Source organism: Acomys russatus, chromosome 27 (genome assembly GCF_903995435.1).
Source record: "Acomys russatus chromosome 27, mAcoRus1.1, whole genome shotgun sequence".
NCBI classification, from domain to species: Eukaryota; Metazoa; Chordata; class Mammalia; order Rodentia; family Muridae; genus Acomys; species Acomys russatus.
Window position 1 is genome coordinate 42,578,657 of NC_067163.1, and position 25,893 is coordinate 42,604,549.

At 36.8% G+C, this 25,893-nt stretch overlaps 1 protein-coding gene across 2 annotated transcripts in view; it reads left to right on the forward strand.

Annotated features, from left to right (window-relative positions):
• Nucleotides 1-25,893, forward strand: part of Gpm6a (glycoprotein M6A) — a 271,839-nt gene that overhangs the window by 34,644 nt on the left and 211,302 nt on the right. The window contains exon 1 of one of the 2 annotated variants that reach the window (XM_051169673.1): nucleotides 112-148. The exons of the other annotated variant lie outside the window; for it this stretch is intronic. Within the exon in view, the coding sequence (XP_051025630.1) occupies nucleotides 127-148 (22 nt within the window). The 5' untranslated portion in view covers nucleotides 112-126. Of the gene's footprint in view, nucleotides 1-111; nucleotides 149-25,893 lie in introns of those variants that run through there. 2 annotated transcript variants of the gene reach the window in all.

Consider the following 25,893-nt stretch of genomic DNA (forward strand, 5'->3'; position numbering starts at 1 on the left):
TTTTTTTTCCTTCCTCCTATGGCCTCCAGGAAGAGTAATGGTTTTCATCTGATTGGTAAAAGTGGAAGGGTCAATCCCAGCTTTTGTTTGAAAACTACAGATGTCACAAGTAGGCTTTGTCTAGTCATGCTGAAAGCTAACATCCAAGGTATTCATTTAACTTCCGGGCATTGTCTTTTGGAACAAAGAGTGATTTATCTTTACCTCTCAGGTGCTTTCCTAAGAAAGGTTGCGGACTTCTTTCCAGATGCTCCAATGCAGGGTGCTGAGTGTATTCAGCACCTCTTCACTCAAACACTTTCAGGTCTCCTTAATTTCGAAAGCAGTTTCTCAGCACTAATCAACTTCAGTCTTTATCTCTGTTTTCTTAGATACGACAATCTTCTGCTATCTGCTGTCAGAAAGCCAGGAATGTGCTGCTCTTTTCCTAGTAAAGCAAAAAAAAAAAAAAAAAAAAAAAAAAAAAACTTGAGTTCAAATTCTTTTAAGTCTTAGGGAAACAGAGGGATATGAGTAACAGTAATAGGAAGATGGTTGGACCATGAAAGTTTTTTATTTTTTTAAACTATTTTATGGAATGACAATGGCCTCAGAAGATAGAAGGATAGCACCATTTTTTTCTTTTTTTATTGTTTTTTTTAAAATTTTCTTTTTATTAATTTATTCTTGTTACATCTCAATGTTTATCCCATCCCTTGTATCCTCCCATTCTTCCCTCCCTCCCATTTTCCCATTATTCCCCTCCCCTATGACTGTTCCTGAGGGGGATTACCTATTGGGACTCTAAATGAGAGAAGCATGGGAGAAAACAAAGTAGAAGGATCCAGAGGGTCCTAGAAACCTACAAGTAGAACATTATGATAGGCTGATTTGGGCCCAGGGGTCCTGCTCAAACTAAGGCACCAGCCAAGGACAATACAGGCGGTAAACTTTAAACCCCTACCCAGTTCTAGCCAACGGTCAGAACATTCTCCACAGTTGAGTGGAAAGTGGGATATGACTTTCTCACGTACTCTGGTGCCTCACATTTGACCATGTCCCCTGGAGGGGGAGACCTGGTGGCACTCAGAGGAAGGACAGCAGGTTTCCAAGGAGAGACTTGATACCCTATGAGCATTTTTTTTTTCTTGACTTGAAGGAAGACAAACAATGTCCCTTACTCTTCCTAAAGATTTAATAATCTTTAGGGTTTCCCAGGGCTTTAATTGCTGCTTCTAGTAAAAGCAGTAACCAGTCAAACTTAGTTAGGCTTTACTGATTGCTAGTTGTTAGCCTGCACACTCCTTATACATTTTAATTGCATTTGGTTTTTGTTCCACTGCCCTTGCTTTATGAGATGAAGAAAACTGTTTATGTTCTTACAATTATGGAGTGTTTGAGGTACGGTTCCCAGTGTGGTGACTCAGCTACATGGACAATGTATATAACCACTAGAACAGTGCAGCCAGTGGAACTTTGTGAGCTGAGAAAGTTATCAGAGCCTGGGCCTAAAGTAGGCATTGAACACTTCAAAGGTAGGTGGTGGAACCAGGAGAATGCGTTAGAAATTATTCTACTTTAATTGTTACAAATTTAAATGCTCCATGTGACTGTCTGTCTGATTAGATACGGCCGTCCTAGACACCTCTCTTTTGGAAAAGTCACGTGTATCTGACTAAGAGAAGAATGATCTAAGAAAATTCATTAGGCGAATTTATATCATCAAATGATCCTGGTTGCCAGCGTTTATGATGACTGTTAAATGATGTTTGAAAGACAACCCGGTTAGCATCCTAACTCTATTTTAACAGTCACTGTGGTAATTTGAATACACAGCATAAATCGTCCATGTATCCCATTGGGCTTGAGCTATACAGTGCATCATAGTAAAGAAAGCAAAGATATGCTATCAACCAAGCATAATGAGGGAAATATCCGCCATAAACCAATGGGCTTTGCAGCCAATTGGCTTTATACTTCTTAACCCTTCATGCTACATATCTTAAAATAGATCTAAACCGGGTTTCTGGAAGTGATTTTTCTTGAGCCATTTTCATCTATTGCACAGATTACTGTTTCTTGAGAATGTTTCTCTGTGGGAAATTGTCACAAATTCCAACAGAGTATAGCTATAGGCTTTTCCCTGCCAAACTAGCATCCTGGGACTGTTTTAATGCAGAAGAAATGTGTCTACTTTTGGTAGTGTTTTTATTTTATACAATTTAGGAGTATAGATATTTAATGAGCTTGCTCTGTTTTTGAGAGAAGAAACAGAATCATTCTGTTATGTAAGTCTCATAACAAGGTGATTTATTTCCACTTTGTCCATTATGCATTTGATCCTCTGGGACTGGAGTTACAGGTGACTGAAAGCAGCTGAGTGGGTGATGAGAACTGAACCTGGGTCCTCTGAAAGAGCAGCTAGTATTCTTAACCTCTGAGCCATCTCTTCAGCCCCTTGTCCATCATATGATATAGATATGAACTTATTTATATTTATGGATTATTTATATTTATTTATTACTAATTAAGTTTTTTAATTTATTTATTATTATGTATACATTACTCTGCCTGCATGTATACCTGCAGGCCAGAAGAGGGCATCAGATCACAATATAGATGGTTGTGAGCCACCATGTGGTTGCTGGGAATTGAACTCATGAGTTCTGGAAGAGCAGTCTGTGCTTTTAAACTACTGAGCCGTCTCTCTAACCCCTTAATTAAAAAATTTTATTTTGAGTATGTGCATGTTTTCCTTGCTTGGGTATCTATGTCCCACTGTGTGCCTGCTACCCATAGAAGTCAGGAGAGGCCAGTGGAGTTATAGGCAGTTGTGAGACACCATGTGGGTGTTGGGAATTGAACACAGGTCCTGAGAAAGAACAAGTAGTGCTTTTAACTGCTGATCTATCTCTCCATTCGCTGTTTATTTATTTATTTTTCATTTGTAATTTATTTTCATTAAACTATAATTTCCTCTCCTCCTTCCATCTGTTCTCATGACCCCTCCCATTCCCTCTCAAATTCATGTCCTCTTTTTCTTTAATTATCATTGTTACACACACACACACACACACACACACACACACACACACACACACACACACACAATCACATGTGCTTAAGTATAAAAGTAAACCTGTTGAGTCCTTTTAACATTGCTTGTATGTATACGTTTTCAGGACTGACTACTTGGTATTGGATAACCAATTAAGAAGCTCATCCTTAGGGAGGAATGTTTCTCTCAGTCTTGCTCTTGCAGTCCATAATTGCTTAATTCTTTGTCTATGGCTGGCCTGTATGAAATTTCTCCTGACCTGTTAGCACGGTAGTATTTCCTCCATTCTTGTTTTGGCAGCCATATTGTTATGGCATCATGTGTGAAGCTCCTGTATCGTTTTTTAGGACACTCGAATCGCAAAACCAACTTTCTGGCCCTCTGGCTCTTCTAGTTTTTCTACCCCTTCTTTCACGATGTTCCCTGAACCTTGTGTGCTAGGTTGTGTTGTAGCTGTATCATTTGGAGGTGAGCTATTCCAAGGTCAGTTGTTCTGTGCATTTTAAACCATTTGTGTTTTCCTGTAATGGTCCAGATGCTACAAAGGGAAGTTTCTTTGAGAGATGAGAGCTACGTGTTGATGACCTACGTGATGAGAGATGATGTTGTGTTGCTACTTCTTTTTAAAAGTATTTAAAAAAAATATGTATTATTTTATTTTTTACCATACAGGTCCTTTGCACATATGGCTTCCAGTTCTGTGTTTTATGGGATTCCTAAGAGTGAATGAGTGGATCCCTGCATCTAAATCTGTTAGACAAGGTTTTCTTTGGCTTCTTTCCTTCTGTTTGTTTATTTTTTTCTGATTCCAATGTGTTTATTTTTATTTAACTGCTTTTATTTTATTATTATCCTTTAGAAGCTTGCTTTCTAATGTGAAACAAAAGATGTGTAGATCTGAAGGGGGACGGGTCGGGAGCGGGTGCTGTAGGAGGTTACCCATCACGGTACGAGTGCCATTGCAGTGTCGGGTTATCTTTCAGCTCTAGTTGTTGTTGTGGGTCAGGTGCATTCCAGCTGGGTTGGACTGTTGATTGCTTCCCTCCCTTTGCAGCTTGCATAGCACCCCCCAGCACTATAGAAGGTAGTGCTCATGGAGGAGGCTTGGAGACTCTTAGGTGAGATCCAGTTAGATCCCCCCCAACTCCTGTGTCCAGGGTGCATGGTGGCTTCAGCAGCAGTGACTCACGTTCAACTTCTGGGAGGCAACCAAGGAAAACAAATAGCCCATATTGCTTGTGGGTTTCTTGGACTCCCCTCACCAGCAATTTGAAAAAGAAAAAAGTTTCTTTTGCCTAATAGTACAGTTTTTGTAAGAGTCTATAGATCTTGGGGGAAACATAATCACTCCAAGTGGCATAGATTACACATATGTATAATTATATACTTATATGCATTGTATGTAATTTTAGGTAAATATTAAATAATATAATTACTTATGGCTTTTTCAAATAGCCTTAGTGTTATTTATTCCCTTTTCTCCTTTCTCCATAGCTGAAGCTAGATTTGTACTTGCCATACAGAACAGGGTAACCACAAACTCATGAAAACCCTCCTGCTGTAGCATCTCATGTACTGGGATTATAACTGACAGTTCCCACACCCTGCTAGTTCTTTATTTAATCCATGCTTGCTGGGAAGCTACTTATACAAATATTTGCACGAAAGAAAAATATCTGTGGAATGTGTGAAATGATTAATACTTCCTAATGTTTCTAGTTACCTGTTACTTGGATTGCAGACTTTTTTTTATTTTTTATTTTCTTGGAACTACTCTCCCACTGAAAAAGCAGAGGCTACTGTGTAGCCTCAGCTCCTTGTGACAATGTAAAGCTAGGGAAATAATTGACTGTCTCTTCTACTCAATTCCTTAGGGGGCATCCATTGCCTTACACTAAAATTCTCTGTGGTAATCCATTAGGCTTTCAGATTGCTTGTGCTTGGATTCCTGTCATCTAACCTTGTATTAAATATTCAGAAACAAACATCCTCATAGCTTCTTAAGCATTATATTCCCTTTGACTTAATGAACTGCTTTCATGATTTGTTAGTTCCAAGGATTGAACTCTTATGCGTAAAAAGTATTTTACTAATTTGTCTCAGATAACCCTTGATTTATAGAAGGATGGTTTTTTCCTCCTCTAGAAAATAGCTATAATTAATTCATATTTGTGATCAGTTTATACTGATTCTCTGTGTATATTTTAGGTGTTTTCAATAATAACTATTCATCGTTAAAAAAATCATTCAAACTAGGACGGTGGTGTCTGTCCCTTTCTAGTTAAGGACATTGGTGCTTCAAGAAGTTAGTTGGTTAATTACAAGAGTGAAGGTGCATTTCAGCAAAGGGTCATTTCCCTCCCAATCTCCCCACTCCATTCTTTTCCTGTCTCATTAGGAGCTCAAGGTATGAACATCACTACGTATTTGTAAGGTTTGATCTCCATCATTAGTTCTGTATTTAGAGAACAATAATTGATTTGCTTTTTTTTCCCATTCAGTTTCCTTGCTAAAAATCACATAAAATAATAAAGTGTTAGATGTTTGTATTAATACTGAAAAATTATTTCTTTTATAGGACATATTGTTACATGCTTATAATTTTTTTCTTAATAGTCAAGGGCTCTTGTAATTTATTTTAGCTTTTATAAACTCATTAAAAGAGTATAAATCTTTAAAAATAAAAAATTATTATATTTAATTGGAATATCCAGACTTTCAACAAATATGATTTTATTATTTTTCTTATAGTATAACTACGTACATGTATTTATAAAATATTAAGATACTATAGAAAGCAAATATGTTGATATAGTTGTTACAACATATTGAATCCCACACCATAGTTTTTATTATAAAATGAATTGCATTTCTTAATCATAAACTTTTATATTCTCAGTGATATTTTACCTTTTTTTCTTAACTAAGTAATTTGTCATTTTGATGCTTATATGTTGTTTTAATACTAAGAATTCTTATTTCATGAAGTGATTTGTAAAAGCAAGTAGATACATGTCTTATGACACTCCCGTGAAAGTCTTTTAGTTTTTATTTCATCCACCTATCTTAATGCAGGCAATCAGGATTTTAAAGCATGCTGTGTACAGTACCAATGCTTCCAGGAATGTGCTGAATGCAGAGACAGGGAAGGAAGATACTGTTCACCTTCCTTCTGCATTTAACATGAAATAGAGATGGATTCTAGGAGAAGCCGTTAGCAGCTGCGCCCTCATTTCCCTATTGGTTCCAAGGAATTTCTTTCTGAGGTCAGGTCTTGATAAGAAGAGACAGGGAGTGCTAGGTACCACTTGGCCTAAAAGCTCTTAATGAATGCGTTTTCCAAATTGAAGATAAACAGCTATGTTTATACAAGATGTTTGCCAAACATACTTAAATGACATTATAAGGTGAGATGTGAAAAATTTATATACCTTGACTCTTAATTAAAAAAACCAAACAAACTCTAATTTCCTTACTATAAACAAGAAAAAATAAAAAAAAGAAAAAAAAAAAAAAAAAAAAGAAAGAAAAGAAAAGAAAGAAAGAAAATTCTTTGTAATCATATTATCCACTGATTACTGCTTTTACTGAACATTTGTTTAGAAGATCTGTTAAGGTATGTTAAGTTCATGTAGGACTTTGAGTTAGTTTCTCATTTTAGGCCCTGCTGCCTGATTCCTTAGTTGCATAGAAAGGGGCTCAGTTGTGGGGAAGAGATTTCCACACCGACATTCCTAGCATTATGCCACCAAATTCAGCTTTGTTGGCAGAACAAGAGAAAAGCCTCATTAGGCTGAGGAAGTTAACACCTGAAAGTATTTATAGCTAATTTCACCCACAGTCTAGGTGGCCTTAAGTGGCTTAAACAGCAGACACCCAATTCCCAGAGTTCTGTGGACTAGGCTGGCTTTCAGTGACTCTCCTCTTCCAGATGGTTGTCTTCTCACGGCAGGCACAACAAAACAAGTTTGCTGGTGTCTTTGCAAGAGATAACCTAACCCATCATGACCACACATCGTGTTCTCAGTTTAATTATATACATCCCGAAGTCCCAGCAGCTTCTATTGTCACAATGGGCAGTATAATTTCAACAAGTGAGTGATGGGCTGCACAAGCATTTAGTTTACAGCATGAAGACACCATGTTATTTGAGGAGGAATCCCAAAGGACAACCCTTCTTCATAGGTCTTATAAACTACAAGTAATTGCTCCAGGCACCCCCGGTGCAGTTGGGAAGTCTGTGTCCCCATCACAGGTCTTTCTTCTGTGTTGGCAAAAGAGCAGAGCTGCATCCTTCCTTTTTACATACTAATCCATTCATACACTCGGCAGTTACCCCAATGTGTATTAGGTGCCAAGGATTTTGAGAGAAATATACAACATGATGAGAAACCCAGCCAATGGTTTTCATTTTTTTTTCTTAAAAAGACATAAAAACGGACAAACAAAACAAGAGAAAATAAAATTTTGTTAAATATAAAATACAGTGCACTTAAGAAAAAAATTACTCACCCCTCAGTTTTCATATTGAACAATGAAGCTGTTAGGTGTCTGGTTAAACAGTTTATATTTTACATGAATATGGTATATTTTACATGAATGCTTAATATTATGATGGCGTGATAAGGCCTGCTATACTAGTCGTGCATTTTGCAAACCAAAACAAATGAGGGAATGAGCATGAAAGCCTTTGCAGAATATATATTTTAGCACAAATGCTAATCCTTACTGGCAATACTTTGAAAATGCATGTCGATTCCTGGTATACTTTTCACAGTTGCTCATTTTCAACACATCGCTGTTTTTTGAGATTTTAAGGCTTATGAAACAAGTAAACATTTTAAAATTACTTTCCTCAGTAGCCGTTTTCCCTCTAGTGGTTGCTGTGGAAATCACATGGAAAGTTTCTATTGCTCAGATGAAAATTAGACAACTGAACAGAACAACAAATATCCTGAAATAGAGAGACACTAGTGCTAGGTATACAGAGACTATCCAGTTTAAGGTTACACTATGACACTCAGTTTTCAAAAAAATTAGAATAATTCTTATTACTTTTATCATACCTAGGGGATTTCAGTGAGGATGAGGTTAGGATGTCTGAGGCCCAGGAGGAACAATGGAATCATATATTCCCCACTTCCTCACCTGCCTGAGGCACATTTCTAATAGGCAACGACTTGTTCATTTCCCCTGGTTTCTTGATCCGGCTTCTAGTCAAGAGTAATCTCTGTTGTCTCTCTTCCTGGCTCCCTTTGAAGAAGCTGAGGAGGGCTTCTGCGTGAGTAAGTATATTTGGTTCTCTCTCTCTCTCTCTCATACACACACACACACACACCCACACCCACACCCACACACACACACAGACACCTTCTTTTATTTGCTCATTTATTCTTCTCTCATGCATTATATGCAGATTGAGTTTCCCCTTCCTCCACTCTCCCAGCCCTCTCTCACCATCACCTACTTACACCCCCACTCTCCCTTGGACCCACTCCTCCATTTTCCTTCAGACAAGAGCAAGCCTCCCAGGTATACTGTGGTTTTTCTTAAAGGCACCTCGGAAGAAACAGGTTCAAGAAACAAGAAATCTGTTGAAGGGCTAGATGCACTTTTAAAACTCCACTCCTCTTGCAGAGCCCACCAGGCTTGCTGCTGTCTGTCCTCTGTCATTTTGAAGCCTCTGCCAGCTTCCCCTCCCCTGCGGTTCTGTGCGCTGATTGGGCAATGTTTATCTCCCAGCCTCTGCATTTGCCCTCGCTATGCCCCAGAGGAGGAAAAGGAACATGAAAAGTGACACAATTCTGCCTTAATTAATATGTATTTGAAATAAAAAAACAAACGTTGGAACTAAATTACATCAAATAGACCTAACAGATGTCTACAGAGTATTATTGGTAGATGATCCTTTTTATATATACCTGTATTTTTTTTTTTTTAAAGTCTTGCCTCATCCCCGTACATCCCCTCCAAAGGTTCCTTTCTTCCACTCCTCCCAGTCCATCCTGGAACCTTTCCTCTCACCAAATCCATTCCTTCATTTCTGATTCCTTTCAGAAAAGAGCAGGCCTCCAAAAGATATCAGCCAAATGTAGCATAATAAGTTATAATAAGACAGGTACAAACCCTCATATCAAGGCTGAATGAGGCAACTAAGTAGGGGAAAAGAGTCCCAAGAGCAGGTAAAAGAGTCAGAGACACTCTTATTCCCCCTGTGTGTGACACTTCCACAAGAACACCGAACTATACAACCATAACATAAATTCAGAGGGCCTAAGTCAGACCCATATAGGCTCTCTGATTGTAGATTCAGTTTCTATGAACCCCGTGGGCTCTGCTTAGTTGATTCCATGGACTATGTTTTCCTAGTGTCCTTGACCTCTTGGGCTGGAGAGATGGCTCAGCCATTAGGCTTGGTTCACAATAAAACATATACCAGTATTCTTTATGTTAGAATTTTGTTCAGAAGTTTTGCATCTGGGTATATCAGGAACCTTGGTTGTAGTTTCTTTTGTTGCTGCTGTTGTTATTTTCTTTCATTCTTTTCCTTCCTTCCCTCCCTCTGTTGTTATTGATGTTGTGTCTTTACTTGGTTTTGGTATTAGATTAATATGGAATTCATGGGCATTTGGAAGTGCCCCTTCTGTCTCTGTCTCTGTCTCTCTCTGTCTCTGTCTCTGTCTCTGTCTCTCTCCCCGCCCCCCCCCCCCCTCTCTCTCCTTCTCTTGTAGTTCTTTGAAAATCTAGTAGAAATCTATCTGATCTGGGCATTTTCATTTGAAAGGCTTTTAATTACTATTTCAATCTTATTTGTTATGGGTTTGCTTAGGTTGTTGATCTCATCTTTGTTTAACTTTCGTTTGGATGAATCTAGAAATTCTCCCATTTCTCTTAAAATTTTAACCTAATGAAGTTCTTAAAGTGTTCCTTTATAATGTTCTGATTTTCTTTAATGTCTGCTGTAATTCTTCCCTAATTATACCTAATTTTGTCAATCTGGGTCATATCCTTCTTTCTTCTGGTACATTGGAATCTGTTGATCTTATTTATCTTATCAATGAACCTGCTTTCAGGTTTGTTGACTTGTTTTTTAGTTTTTGTTTTTTCTTTGTTTCTAATTTCTGCTGAGAGGTTTCTTTCTTTTCTTTCTTTCTTTCTTTCTTTTTTTTTTGTTTTGTTTTCCGAGACAGGGTTTTTCTGTGTAGCCTTGGTTGGCATGGTGGATTCCCTTTTAGACTAGGCTGTCCTCGAATTTACAGAGATCTGCCTGTCTCTGCCTCCCAAGTGCAGAAATTACAGGTGTGAGCGTACCCCCCAGCCCTGAGTTTTCTTATTTCTTCCCATAAAATATATAAGAATTTGGCTTGTTTTTCCAAATTCTCGAGTGGCATTGTTAAGTAGTGTGTGTGTGTGTGTGTGTGTGTGTGTGTGTGTGAGAGAGAGAGAGAGAGAGAGAGAGAGAGAGAGAGAGAGAGAGAGAGAGAGAGAGAGAGAGAGAGAGAGAGCGCGAGCTGGTTTGAGCCTCTTCTAGGCAGGTGAGCTCCTCTGAAAGTGTCTCTCAGCAGTGTGCTTGAGGACTGAGGGGCCTAGTGAACCTCATCAGTTTCAGTGACTTTCTTCAGCTATTTAGTTGTTTACCGCAGAGAATTCAACAGCATCCTTCCCTACAGGATGGAAGGTTTCACCTCTCCTTAGAACATCCTGTTGTTTCACTTTGCGTTTTAACATACTGAGTCTTAAAGAGCTTCCAAGCGGAATGCCATACTTTAATCTGTGAGGATATTACTACACAACTGAGCTGTTTCTGATTTTTTTTTAATGTAGGTGCTTAGAGTTGTAAGTTTCCATCTTAGAACTGCTTTTAATTTGTCCTTGTGGTTTTGTTGAGTTGTATTTTCATTTTCCTTTATTCTAAGATTTTTTAAAAAATATTTCTTCTTTGACCCCTTCATCATTCAGTAATGTATTATTTACTTTGAATGAATTCAAGTAATTCCTAGAAATTTGTTGTCTGTTAATTTTAAGCTTACTATACTTAATACTATTATGTATCAGTAATATAATACAGATTATTTCAAAAATTCTAAACTTATTATGATTGTGTGTGTGTGTAAAATCTATTTTAGAAACGCTCACATGGGCTGCTGAATAAAATATAATTTTTTAGTGTTGGGAAAAACATTCTGTAGATATTGGTTAGACTCATTTTATGTACAGTGCCATTTAATTGATCTTCCTGTTTATATTTTTGTTCAGATGACCCATTTATTGGAGAAACTAGTCTGTTGAAAATACCTACTATAGAATTAGAGCCTATCTGTGTCCTGAGGTCCAGTCAAAATGTTTTTCATAAAATGGTGTGCCAGAGCTTGGCTTATATTTAAGATAGTAATTTTGTCTTAGTGAACTGCTCCTTTGATTAGAAGTGTTTTTCTTTATGTCTTCTGGTTAATTGCAGTTTGAAGTCTATTTTGTCAGGGCATAGGGTAGTGACATGTGCTTGTTTCCTGGTCACATTGTTTTGACTTTTTTTTTTTTTTTTTAGTGCTTTCACTTTAAATTGATGCTTATCACTGAAGGTGTTAAAAGTTCCTTATAAACAAACAAAACCACTTTAGGCATCACCCAGAAGTTTATTCCCCTCTTTGAGATCACTGAGGTGTTTGTTTATGTCTTCTTTAAGACGCTTCACCTCCTTGATGATTTTTATTATTGTTCTCTTAAGTTCTGTATCCTGAGATTTATCATAGGCAATTCTCATTGAGCGCCATCTCTCTCTCTTTAAAAATTTTTATGTATTAATACTGTATTCTGCTTGCATGTATGCCTGCACAACAGTAGAGCTCAGCAGATCTCATTATAGATGATTATGATCCACCATTGTGGTTGGTGGGAATTGAACTCAGGAATTTTGGAAGAACTGCCAGTGCTCTTAAGCTCTGAGCCATCCCTCCCACTCCTGAACACCATTTCTATTGGGCTAGTGGATTTGGGGAAGGGGAACATAATGTCTTGGTCTCTTTTAGTCTTTGTGTTTTTCTGATATGACCTGGACACATGGAATTCTTCAGTTGGTTGTGTGTTTGGTGTGAGATTCTATCTTGCTTCAGACTGGGTCGGTGCAGGAGCCACAAAATCAGAGAACCATGCTTGGGATTATGGAGATGGTACCAGCCAGCTAGGCTGTGAAAAACTTTGCAAGCAAGGCTAGTGCATGGTGCTACATATAAAGAGCTAAGCTTGGGAGTGTAGAGAGAGTAGGGGCAGGCAATGTTAATGAGGAAACTCACCAGGAAAGGCAGGTGCGGCATCTGCGTATCCAGAGATAGGAAGATTGAAGAGATGGTACAGTTGGGCTTCATTCTGTGAAGAAGCGCTAGGTGACTAGAAATAGGGCTCAGAATTTGGGCATTGCAGAGGAGGGTAAGATTCTGGAGCATTCACCAGGAAAGGACGGTATATGAGTTGTGTGCTACAGGTAGGCTTCAGAGTCAAAAGGCTTACTTTTCAAATCTTTAATTAGTTTTCGTTGATGTTCTTGTTTAAAATAACTTTAATTATTTCTCATATGACCTGATGGGGTTGAGACTAAGAGGTATACACGAAGGCTATGCAATTGGGGTGTCTGAGGTAGAAAGCTTCTAGAATTGCAGCTAAAGACTGCAGTGGAAAAGACCCATAGAATGCACTAATATGAAATGTATTGCTTTTTTTTTTTTTTGGTTGTTATTGTTGCTTATCTATTCATGTTTGCTGCCTGGTAAGTAGAACCCATTACTTTGTGCAACAACGAGACAGGTGGTTTTGCTGAATTCTGTGGCAAAAAGGCTAATATTCTAAAAACTGAATTCCCTGCGTAAATTTTCTGCTCTGTCATTTTCTTCATGCAGCCTTTTGAAATCATGCATATATTATAAGAGTTCCCTTGATCATAATTTTAAAGAACTCCATGCTCCCTAAATGTGATAACAATTCAAATCTGCTCAGTCTGCTACTGTGTGTGTGTGTGTCTGTATGCATTTAAGAAACAATATGTTTTAATCCATTGTCAGTGAATGGTAAGGAATTATAATAAAATCGATTTGCAGTTTATAGATTGTTTTGTTTATAACAGACTTTTAAAATAAATAGATTTTTTAAAAAATGGCTCATCATTGATTTATTCAAGCTTTCTCCTTTTGCTCTCATCCTTCCCTTTACTTGTTACCATAGTTACTGGTTTAATCATGATGCACACAGCCATTTCTAATTACAGTATATGCCAGCACAAAAATTAATTCACTGCATATCTTAGGCCACAAACAGCTTGTAGCTTGTTTTCTGGTACTTTATTCACACATATTCTGAAAAAGACATTTGTACATAATTTTAAGCATGTTATTATCTGCTATTTGTTATTAAAATGAAAATCTCTAATGTGGCTGGAATTAAAATAGCCAATAAAACATTTCTAAGAGATACAGATTATTTCAAATGAGATATCATTTATACTGTCCTTAATGTGTCAAAAGCAATGTGTTTAATCCTTGCTAATCAGATGTTAATCATTCAGAAGTGAAAATTGCTAGATTATTGTGACTAAGCATTTGAACCAGAAATCATTATTTGAGCACTAAAACTGATTTCCCATAGAGTGCATGCTCCTTTTTGGTTTTTAAAGTACCTTGCAGATCACTCAGCACACCCTCATTTATTTAATGGATTTTTAACTCTTACTAGAGTCAAGAGTTTTTGTAATACCAGGTGTATGATTTTAGTCAAAGAAGCCATGAGAATATAGACATTGCTATTAGTTATTTGTAAATGAACAGCTACTATATAATGTAAAAAAATCAACAAAATAGATTTTAGATTACAATTACCTACATGCATTTTATTTGTCTTTTATGAGCACTGAATTTACATTACTCTCTCACCTCACCCCTACTCCTCCACCCTTTAACCCAAATTTCACATTCTTTAGTGTTATAACTTCTATATCTATCTATCTATCTATCTATCTATCTATCTATCTATCTATCTATTATTCTCTCATATATTACATCCTCCTCTTCCCGAAGCTTCCTTTTCTCTCTTCTTCCCCAGATCCACTCCTCCTCTGTTTCCCTTCAGAAAAGAGCAGGCCTTCCAGAGATACCGAACACACCATAACAAATTACAATAAGACTAGGCACAAACCCTCACATCATGGTTGGCCAACGCAACCCAGTAGCAGGAAAAGGCTCCCAAAAGCTGGCAAAAGAAACAGAGACAGTCCCTGCTCTCATAGTTAGGAGTCCCATAGGAACACCAAACTAGTGAAAACAAACTGAATTCCATTCCTTCCTTAGTAAAATGCTGGATGAGAAACCAATTTCATTTCTTTTTGTCACAAACCTACTCTGTCCTTTTTTCTCTAATCAAGAAGCACAAGTTTCTGTTGATTGTTCAAGGTATCAAGATAGCTTTGTGTTTCTTGGGGTGAATGTGTGGGAGGGAGTCAAACAGAAACACCAATGTTAAGTTGCATTCTCAATCCCCTAGTTATTATAATTTTTTAAAAATCACAAATGGCATAATTTATGAGGCAGCTCTTGAACATACCTGAAACTTTATAGTGTCCGAGAAACCATATGGTGTTTTGGGGAATATTCCTGACTAAGATGTCTTGTATTTCAAGTATTTGCAATATCACTGATGAAACTGGTCGCACTGACAAGAAGCATATTTGTTTTATTAAGGAATAAATGAGCCACTCATATTTTCCATAACCTAGCAAAAGATTTTTGTGAGTATGTGTCATTTTCACAGAAATATCATGTGTAGTCTGCAAGGAGACCATTGGCTGCATTTTTGTGTACGGGAAACTCATGGTTGCCAAATTACCAGTGTTATGGAGCCATTAAGGTTAAAGCACATAGACAAAATAAAAACAAAAACTTCTTCCCATTAAGACAAGATTGTTTTATTGTTGTATCACTTTAAAACCATCCTATTCTTGTCTAGAATGGGATATAGATCCACTCATACATGTTTCATTGAGAACTAAATACTGACTTCTAGTTGACTTTCATTCTAATTTTTTTCTATCAGGTAGACTTCAAGTACAGCTAATGGACCCATACAATGAGTTTATTATGTTGTTAACTGAAACAGCTTTTAAAATTAGGGAGCTATTTAACTGCCATTTGAATTGATGGAGAGTGGCCTCTCTCTAATTTGGGAAGATATATTTATTGGCCTTTTCATGTGGTATTTTTAACTTGCCCAGCAATAAACATAAGCCAGCCAAGAATGCATCGTTCTATTAATTGATTGTACTTATTTGAGATGAAAGTCTCCTAATTTCCATAGCAAGTTCTGCACCAGGAACATGGATTATTAAGTCATTCACAATTCTAAATAGCCCAGATCTGAAAATGCAGGCGTAAAATTTGCTGAAGACATTTGTCAGTTTATTCTCCTTCAGGGCTCTTTGGCAATGCAACAATGACTCAAACTGATCACATTTGCTGGGATAATATGAGGTTTTCCTCAGTTTCCACCCCCCCCCCCCAATCCAGAGGTGTGATAAATGTAATCTGGAATTCTATTTAGATACTCTCATCTGACAATCATAAACAGCATGCAGATTTTAAGGCACAAACATCAGTATCATTTTAATAACTTTCTGAATTATTTAGTTCAAATTCACAGTTATGAGCTAGCATAAGAGAAAAATAGCGTCTACTGTGTTGTCTTAAGCTAAAATCACATCTGTAGAAGTAATAATCAAATTTTAAATTAAGTAGGTCTACTGAGAGACACATTATTGAGCAAAGTATTTACATTATTTGATTTTAGCTTTTTCTCAATGTGACATCTGTCAACCTGGGGACAGTTTTTCATTGTTAGAAAGGAGGATTAAATTAACTTAGCATTTCTCTCCACTTAGTGATTTTTGCATGAACGGTTTCCCTTTAGATCTCTCTGTGGATTTTAATTTGCATTATCTCAGATGTGGAAGGTCGGAATGAAGTGCTTCAGGCTTCATACATAATTTGAGGAGGGTGAATTAATACCACAATATATAAGGAGATGGGAGCAATGATAACTCCTTATTGACAGTCAAGAAATGGATACGTTGCTAATTTTGAATTGAAAGATTATCATTCATTCCTTTCAAAATAGAGTTCTAAATATCCTCTTTAGATCCCATGTGAAGTTGTGACCTTTGAACATCAAATGGCATTTGGACAATAGTGTAACTTTAGCATTGTTATATACAAGGATATGTATATATGATTACTTAGCTTTAGGCACCAGCTTTGAAAGTGGAACTACACCTCCTGGCAAGCTTAATAATGATAGGCCATTTGCCAGTGTACCTGGAAGCATAAAGGTTAGCTTCAGAATGAAGAATGAAAGAAAATAAACAAGATTACATTATTGCCGTGCTGCTAATTAAAAGAATAGCTGCAAGCATTTGCAGACAGTCGATATTTTGTTTTTATTTGTATTTTAAAGAACATATAAATTTTAGAACTGTGAACAAAACACTGGTGCAAAACCGTGAACATATTCTATATTTTAGATTTGAGTGATTTTTGTGACATTTTATTTCATCCTGAAATTACGAACTTTATTGAATGATTTAGGTTTTAACCAAGATGCAAGATAGATGTTTACTTGAAATATAAACAAAAGTTCATTTATCTGAGGTTTCCCAGATCCTCAGATATAACTAACATATTAAGTATTAATTGGACAAAGTTGGTGATCACTGGTGTTCTAAATTAACTTTCTTCATGGTCAACTTTATGAAGAAATTTTTTCCCATAATGGAGGAAGAGCAAGTGACTTTTGACAGAAAGGAAACCTAGGTGACCACTGTCAGTCCTCTCGAGTTCTGCTGTATTTTGGTAGTTACACCCCAGGCCTTTCCACCTCCTAAATCACCCTTCAGCCATCAATCAGTTCTGCCTGCTGCACAAATGAAGTAAAATAAGCATGCCCCTTTGTGTCTGGCTTTTCCCAATGTTTTGAGATGCATGCATGTTACTCTATGTCTTCATAGCCCAAATCTTTCAGTGCTGAATAGTATATGAATGTATAGATTTTCACTGATGAATATATGGATTTTTCCATTTTAGGACAGCAATGAATGAAACTTAGAAGAATAATATGTCAAAGTCTTGGGCTGAAAATACGATTTTATTTTCCTTTGCTACATACCTAAGAGTACAGATTCCTAGATCACACAGCAGAACATATTTAACTTTGGGGAAAACTGCCAATTACCTTCCACAATGCAAGGGCAAGACCCTATTGCCGAGGACACCATAAACTATATATACCATAAACCAAAGAGAGATCTACCTGGTAGTCAACTCAACCGTACAGCTAAGAGTCACTATACACACTATCAGAAGAAAAAGTGATCACCAGTCTCATCCAACTACAAACCCTGTGAGCTACAATAGCAAAGTCATACCCACTGGTGCAATAGTGGCAAGACGCTAGAGAAGTAACCAACTGTTTTTTACTTAGCCTGTTTTTAAAATTAGACCCTTTAACATTCCTGGCAGTAGTATAGGACAGTCGTCTACATTCTCAGTAAGATATAGTGTCAGCTTTATAATTTTAACTATTTCAGAGGGTATTTAGAATCTTTATTTTAATTTGTGTTTTTCCAAAGGTTGGAGTTTAGTGTATTTTCATAAATTTTTTTATGATTTCTGTAGACTATTTTTGTAAGTGCCCTTTTAATAAAATTGTTGACTTTCTTTTAACTTTCATGATTGTCTTTTCTAGTCTTTTGTTCTTAACTTGTGTATTTATAATTAAAGGGCATAATTTGTGAAGAACATACAGTTGGATATTATTTTTCTATATAGCTGATAATCTGTATTTTATTTGTTCAATAATTAGTATTAATGTTGACAGTAGAGGTGGGGCCAAAGTCTTCCATATTATTAATTTTCTGTATATCCCATCTGCATTTTTTATGACTTAACTTTTTCCCTAAACTCCTTTGAACCAATTGATTTTATTACTGTTTTTTTTTTTTATCACTTATACTTCATGGTAGTTGTTTTGGTGTTTTCTCTAGAGTACCCATTATATGCTTTAACTTGTTAGAGTCTCTCTTTAATATTATCATCATGTATATGTGGTATAAGAAGCTTAAATAAGTACACTTTTGTTTTCATCTTTCTTGTGTTGTTGCTGTACATTTTACTTCTTTTTTTCTTTATTAATTTATTCTTGTTACATCTCAATGGTTATCCCATCCCGTGTATCCTCCCATTCTTCCCTCCCTCCCATTTTCCCCTTACTCCCCTCTCCTATGACTGTGCCTGAGGAGGACTTCCTCCCCCTTTATATGCTCATAGGGTATCAAGTCTCTTCTTGGTAGCCTGCTATCCTTCCTCTGAGTGCCACCAGGTCTCCCCCTCCAGGGGACATGGTCAAATATGAGGCACCAGAGTACGTTTGAAAGTCATACCCCACTCTCCACTCAACTGTAGAGAATGTCCTGTCCATTGGCTAGATCTGGGTAGGGGTTTAAAGTTTACCACCTGTATTATCCTTGCCTGGTGCCATAGTTTGAGCAGGACCCCTGTGCCCAAATCTGCCTATCATAATGTTCTTCTTGTAGGTTTCTAGGACCCTCTGGATCCTTCTACTTTGCTGTTCTCCCATGCTTCTCTCATCTAGAGTCCCAATAGGATGTCCTCCCCTCTGTCCCAGTTTCCTGGTAAGTGAAGGCTTTCATGGGACATGCCCCTTGGGATAGTATGCAGATACAAGTGAGTTATACCATTTAAGTCTTTTTGCTTCTGGGTTAACTCACTCATTATGATCATTTCTAGCTCAATCCATTTGTCCACAAATTTCAGGAGTTCCTTGTTTTTAATAGCTGAGTAGTAGTCCACAATGTAAATGTACCACAGTTTCTTTATCCATTCTTCTACTGAGGGACACCTAGGCTGTTTCCATGCTCTGGCTATTATGAATAAGGCTGCTATGAACATGGTTGAGCAAATTTTCTTGTTGTGTGCTGGAGTATCTTCTGGGTATATTCCAAGGAGTGGAATAGCTGGGTCTTGAGGAAGCCCTATTCCCATTTTTCTGAGATAGCACCAGATAGGTTTCCAAAGTAGCTGTACTAGTTTGCATTCCCACCAGCAATGAAGGAGTGTTCCTCTCTCCCCACATCCTCGCCAGCATGTGGTGTCACTTGAATTTTTGATCTTTGCCATTCTGATGGGTGTAAGATGGAATCTCAGAGTTGTTTTGATTTTCATTTCCCTGATGACTAAGGAGGTTGAGCATTTCCTTAAGTGTTTCTCAGTCATTTGATATTCCTCTGTTGAGAATTCTCTGTTTAGTTCCAAGTCCCATTTCTCAATTGGGTTATTTGGTTTGGTGGTGTTTAACTTATTGAGTTCTTTATATATTTTGGGTATTAGACCTTTGTCAGATGTAGGGTTGGTGAAGATCTTTTCCCAGTCTGTAGGCTGTCCCTTTGTTCTCTTGACAGTGTCTCCTGCCTTACAGAAGCTTCTCAGCCTCATGAGGTCCCATTTATTAACTGTTGACATTAAGGCCCCGGGCTGTTGGTAAATACTATTGATAATTCATAATACTTTCCTATTATTTGTACTTTAAAAATCACTTATTCATCAACAACAATTTTAAATTAGAAAATATCTTTAAGATATTTTTATTGTTTCAAGCCGGTTTAACATATCACATACAACCATCTATAAACAAGAAATTTTCATTTTCTCAGTTTCAGTGGCTAGGGACCCCTAAATCCATGGCTATAACAATTCTAGGATCTGGACAAGGTTGCTTTCAAATGAGCCCAAGATATCCTTCCTTTGGACAAAAAAACTGTGGTAGAAAGCTTAAGAGCAAGAGAAACACTGTGACTTCACATGGTTGCAAGCTGAAGAGCAAGCAAGAAAGATCTTTTTATAAACTCCTTACTCCTATATGCAAGCACAGGTTGCCTAATCGTATCTTAGAGGCGCCGCCTTTTACTACTATCCAGTTGGAAACACATACATTTTGGAGGGAACACACTCAAGTCACTGATTACATACTAGAAGTTTTTCTTTTGTATGTTCTCTTTGATACTAATAACATTTTCTTTTCACTGTAAAAAAGTCTTCTGATAGTTTTAGTGGAGCAGAAATGGATTATTTAAGCGTTTAGTACTTTTAAAAATACTTTATTTAATCTTTACTGTGTGCAGAATTTGATTTTGTGAGGGTTTTTTCAAGCCCAGAAATATAAAAACTATTTTATTTTTTATATATTCAACTAATAATAAAATAAAAAGGACCTTTACTATAGAGAACTGAAACCATTTGTCAATTGGCCTACGTTAGACATCCCAAAACAGAAAATGTCAAGAAAGGGCTCTGAATAAATCCTTCATTAATAGAAATGTAGTTGACATACGAACATTTGGGATTGTAGATGGCAATTTCTATAACTAAGGCTTCAACAACACTTAAGTTATAGAACATTTATCAAATATTTCTCTCACTGCCAGTTTTCTTAGCTAGTGAAATGGGCATGAAAATACTAGTTACATAAGACAAGTAAATGCTTAGGATGATGCCTGTCTCAGACTAAGCTCAGTAAAAATTCACTATGATGTTGATGGCAGTAATGGTAGTTGCTGTACCACATTACGACAATTGATGGAGTCAATTATTCAGTTTTTGCTTTTTAAATTACATGTGGCGTCTTGTCCCAAGAATCTGATAGTTTAGGTTGGAAGACCTAACACAGTATCATCACGATGTTTAATAATTAATTTGCAATATGTCTGCGCCATGTGTTGTATAATTCTTACATTGTTCTACACGTTTGTTGGTGGTATTATAAATTATGTAATCATAAAACAGAACCATGCAATATTAAGTGAAAAGGAAAAGCTCTGTGTTTAGGTAACCATTGTACTCCTTTGATATGTGGGAAGAAAGCAATGCTTCCTGGTACCTACAGGAAAAGTGCCAGGATTCTGGATGGAAATCTTCAAATTATTTGAATAGCTTTTATATTTACAAATTCAAAGAGATTAAAATGAGTTTCAGCTTCAGAAACTCAAGAGAGTTTCATGAAGCAAGGAGAAAATTGTGTAAAACTTAAAACTTGAGTATAATTATAATTATCTAAATTTAATTTGTGAAGTGCAGAAAAAAGCTGAATAATATCCAAAATGCTCTTTAGAAATATGAGTTCATGTTGAAACTAAAAAAAAAAAAAAGGAAATTTTATAAAGACTATTTACCATTATTCTTTTTTGTTCTTGTATTATGGTGTATGTTGAGCCCAAATAGCCTTTCTTTCTAAGGAAGGATATTTACATAGAAACAATCTTCAGAGTAAACTAAAACCCTCTTGCACCATTGTTTTGAAACTTCTAATGCTCTTTCCACATTGTAACAAAGGGTACCATTTTTGTGGAATTTTTTGTATTATAAACAGCTGAACACCTCTATAAGACAGGCAATGTTTCTGTTTCTAATAATTGTGAAATTAATCATCACAACAGCTCATATAGAACATCAAATAAACAACTGTTTTTGATTGTTTGTGCTGAGAATATAAAGGTAGAGGTTCTAAAATGTAGGGATTACATATATACCTGTGTGTATATAGATAGGGTGATAGTCTTTCTAGTGTTATTCGATATCATTAAATAGCTTATCATAATGTTTCTACCTGTCAAAAATTAGAAATTCTGCCCTGCAATGCACTAGATTATTGTCTTCTCACTTACACTAAATTAGAAGCATCAACGTGTTTTATTTTATATTTATATAACTAAACTGGTGGTTCGTACATGGCTGGGGCTATGCATATATTTGGAGAGGAGTAGGTTCAAAGGTAGGACAACCTAATTTCATTGTCTTCGAAATGGAAATGTTTGAAGGGAAGGATACAATGGGAAAGATTTGGAAAGAAATTAAAATTGGCAAGTCAAGTATGTGCCTCACTCAAGCCATGTGTCAGTACAAGTCTACAAATGAATAAGATTATAGTTTTTGTATATTAATAATCAAGTAGATTTTTCTTCAAATCCTTTGCCATCCACAGCTTTATACTTTATACAGAAGAACTAAGGGCCCTGTCGGTTATGTGAACATTCCAATGCATCTAACTTCTGGCTAATTAAAGCATAAGATAATGAGATTTCTTTATGAGATTTAGCTTTCAAAATATTTTGACAATTTTAGGTGATTCGGGGCATATGAAAGTGTTCCTTGCAGCTTTTGAGAATATTTTAAACATAGATGCAATCATTAGTGTTCCCAAATGGAGCCTGTTTTTTTTTTTTGTTTGTTTGTTTTGTTTTTTTTTGGTCTTATGTCAAAGGGCCATCGAATTAGATTTCACTGGCATTTCTGGGAAGCCTACTGCTTTTAAAATTTTCATTTATTTCATTTCCTTGATCACGGTTCTGAAACGGCTGAGCATTAACATGTTTATTTATGTCACAGAAGCCTTAGATTGATAGCACAAAATAGCATTTTCTAGTTTTTCCTTCAATACTTATTACCTAATAAAGTAAATTTCAGTATTTACAGAAATATTCAAGGAATATATTTTCCAAAAAATCTTGTTCATGGAAGTGAGCAAAGATAAACCGAATTCTATTAACTTATCTTTAAAAAAAATTTATTTTTTTTATGTATACAGTGTTCTGCTTGCATGTACAACTGCACACCAGAAGAAGACACTAGATCTCATTATAGATGATTGTGAGCCACATGTGGTTGCTGAAAATTGAACTCAGAACCATTGGAATAGCAGACAGTGCTCTTAAGCTCTGAGCCATCTCTCCAGCCACCGTATTAGTATTATAGCCACTTCCCTTAAATTTTGAGAGATTCATATTAAGCAGAAGTTCTAATGATAACATAAGTATATTTAAAATGTGCTCAATCAGTGTTCAATTCTTATTTATTTTATATATTTTTTTTTGTTTCTCAAGTAGGATAACAAAATAGCCAATGTTTTCATGGCTGTGTTTCTCAGTACATTTTTAGTTTTTTGTCCTACCTACCACATGCCGGGTAAGCCTATGCAGTTCCCTCCTGCCTAAGAAGTAGATAGTTTCTTTCTGAAATACGCCTTTCTTTTGTGCTAAGCTCTTAAGCATGGCTTTGGAATATTGATTTAAATTTTTTTTTAAACTTGAGTAACAGTGACATGGAGAGTTATGTTCTACTGTTTTAAATGTACAACGCTTGCTATGATAGTGTGTGGTCAGAATCACTCATGGACTCACACTAAAGAGCACAGAGCTGAGTGATGCTCTCAGTTGAGGCTTTATGTGACTATAGCAAAGTGTCCTTGGTATAGATAATTAAAAGAATACCTCATAATATTTACTCCAACATTCTTATCCTGAGTGCCTATAAGATTAATGAGTTTATACCATTAAAGGGCATTTATAAACCTCATAATGCAAAACCAGCAAACCTAATGGTTAGAGGATTTAACACATAAGCACAAGACCAGTAGAAGGAAGGATTCATCGCTATGAGTTGGGTTATGCAACTCTTGATTTTTCTCTCTATTAAATAGAGACAACCTGAATAAAAGTTTTGCTATAGCTAATGAAGAAGCAGAAATATCTGAATTATCCCTGGCCACCAACAGACATTAAACACCACCATATTCTTTTGAGGAAAATATATCTCTTTTCTTCAAGTGTCAGAGTCTGCATTCAACATGCGTAGGGGAATCTTAATCCAGCAAGATCACTACTCTAGCAAGGGATCACATCTACATACCTTTAGCCCCTCTAGCTAGAATAGACACCTTTAACCTCTCAGGCTAGAATATAGACAGACTCTTAGAATAAATGCTCAATCCCAAGCAATGACGGTAGAGTTAGTTTGTGGAAGGAAGAATCCATGTTTGAAAGGACATCTAATTGAGGGGCACATAAAATGATGAATCAGAGAAAGATTTGACAGAATGAGTGAGACATAGGACACACCCAACTCTCACATGAACAGGCAAAAAATAGAAGCTGCTTAAGAGCAGAGCAATAGAATTGAGACAGTAGAGTAGGGTACAGTAGAGAATTTAGTAGAGAAAACAGTACAGTGGAGTTGAGTTCAGTGCAGTACAGTACAGGCAGTTGAGCGCAGTCCAGTTGAGTGCAGCAGTTGAGTTCAGTTGAGTTAGTGTGGTTCAGTTTGTGGATGTAAGAAGCAGAGCAATTCAGGAGAAGCTGAGAGAAGCCAGATTGAATAAGTCAGCTTGGAGAGGAGTTTGAGCCAGAACAGCTGAATTGAACCAGCTAGCCAGAGTTCAGAAAGAGCTAGAAAGGGCAAGTGCATTCAACAGTAAGTCTTGAAGATGACAATTATTTCTACTGAATAAAACTTACATTTACAAACATGTATTGGTGACCTTGGGCTGTGTTTTAGAGTGAGAGCACATCTACCTTTTATGCCATGGAGCCTCATTTCTTCCCTCTTTCAAGTATGGCTGGGGAATAATACAGTTCTTTCAGAAACAGTGGATATTTTTTTTTTCATTTCTTCATTATTTTAAAATACATATATTACTTCTTTGAGAATTTCATGCATCCTATTTGGTCATATTCATCCCCTTCCTCATCTCCTCCCAGATCCTTCCCCAAATTTAACACCCACCAAATTTTGTATGCTTATTCATTAAAAAAGATCTCAATGAGTCTAATTAGTGAATCCTATAGACTCTTGGGTATGTGGCCATCCACTGGAGCATATTAGACCTGCCAGGGCCTCGCCTTTAAAGGAGCTTAACTTTTCTTATCTCATCAGATCTCGGTTATCAACAGTTCTCAACTGGGGTTAAGGCTTCCTGCCTATCTCCCTTCTCTATGCTGGGAGTCTGTCTGTCTTTGTTGTTGTTGTTGTTTTTCGAGACAGGGTTTCTCTGTGTAACCTTGGCTGGTCTGGACTCACTTTGTAGACCAGGCTGGCCTTGAACTCACAGTGATCCACCTGCCTCTGCCTCCCAAGTGCTGGGATTAAAGGCGTGCGCCACCTGCCCGGCTGAGTCTGTCTGTCTTGCACAGGTCTTGTACATGCTGTCAAAACCACTCTAAGCTCCTATCCGCAACTGCCTTATTGTCTCAGCAAAACACTATTTCCTTGTAATCGTTCACCTCTTCTAGCTCTCACAACCTTACTACTATCTTTTCCACAACAATCCCCGAGCCTTGGCAAGTGAGGGTGTGATATTGATTCAGTTTGGGGCTAAGCATTCCGCAGTCACTTATCCTCTGCTCCCTGACCAGTTGTAAGTCTCGCTGTTAACTCTCATCCACTGCATGCAAAAAGAAGCTTCTCAGTGAAGTCTGAGTGATGTGAGAAATGCTCTAATAAATGTGTATAATGAGACTCCATTAATAGTTGATTAGTATAATGTTCCATTGGCCAGTAATAGTATACGTTCTCCCCTGGTGCCTATGCTCTGTGGAGCCATAAGTTCTTGGCCCCCGTAACTCTATTTGGTATGGGTTTCCTCTTATATTCTGAGCCTTAAGTCTGAAGAGAAAGTGCTTATATACAATGAGACAAGGTCATAACTACCCTTTACTTTTTGATGCAATAATCTAAGAGCAAAATTATTGTTGCTGATATATGCAAGGCTGTGGGCCACATCCTCTCAGCAAAGAATAATTCTTCATCCAGAACTTTTCAAATGCCATTCAACTGCCAATGTCTCTTTAATAAGGGTGTTGCCTAGAGAGCACTTCAGATCAAAACTGGATGTAGAATTTTACAAGAATTTCAAAGAAGTAATGCCAACGCTACTCAAATTATTACATAATTTGAAAAGAGAGAAATGTTTGATACTTTTTCTAA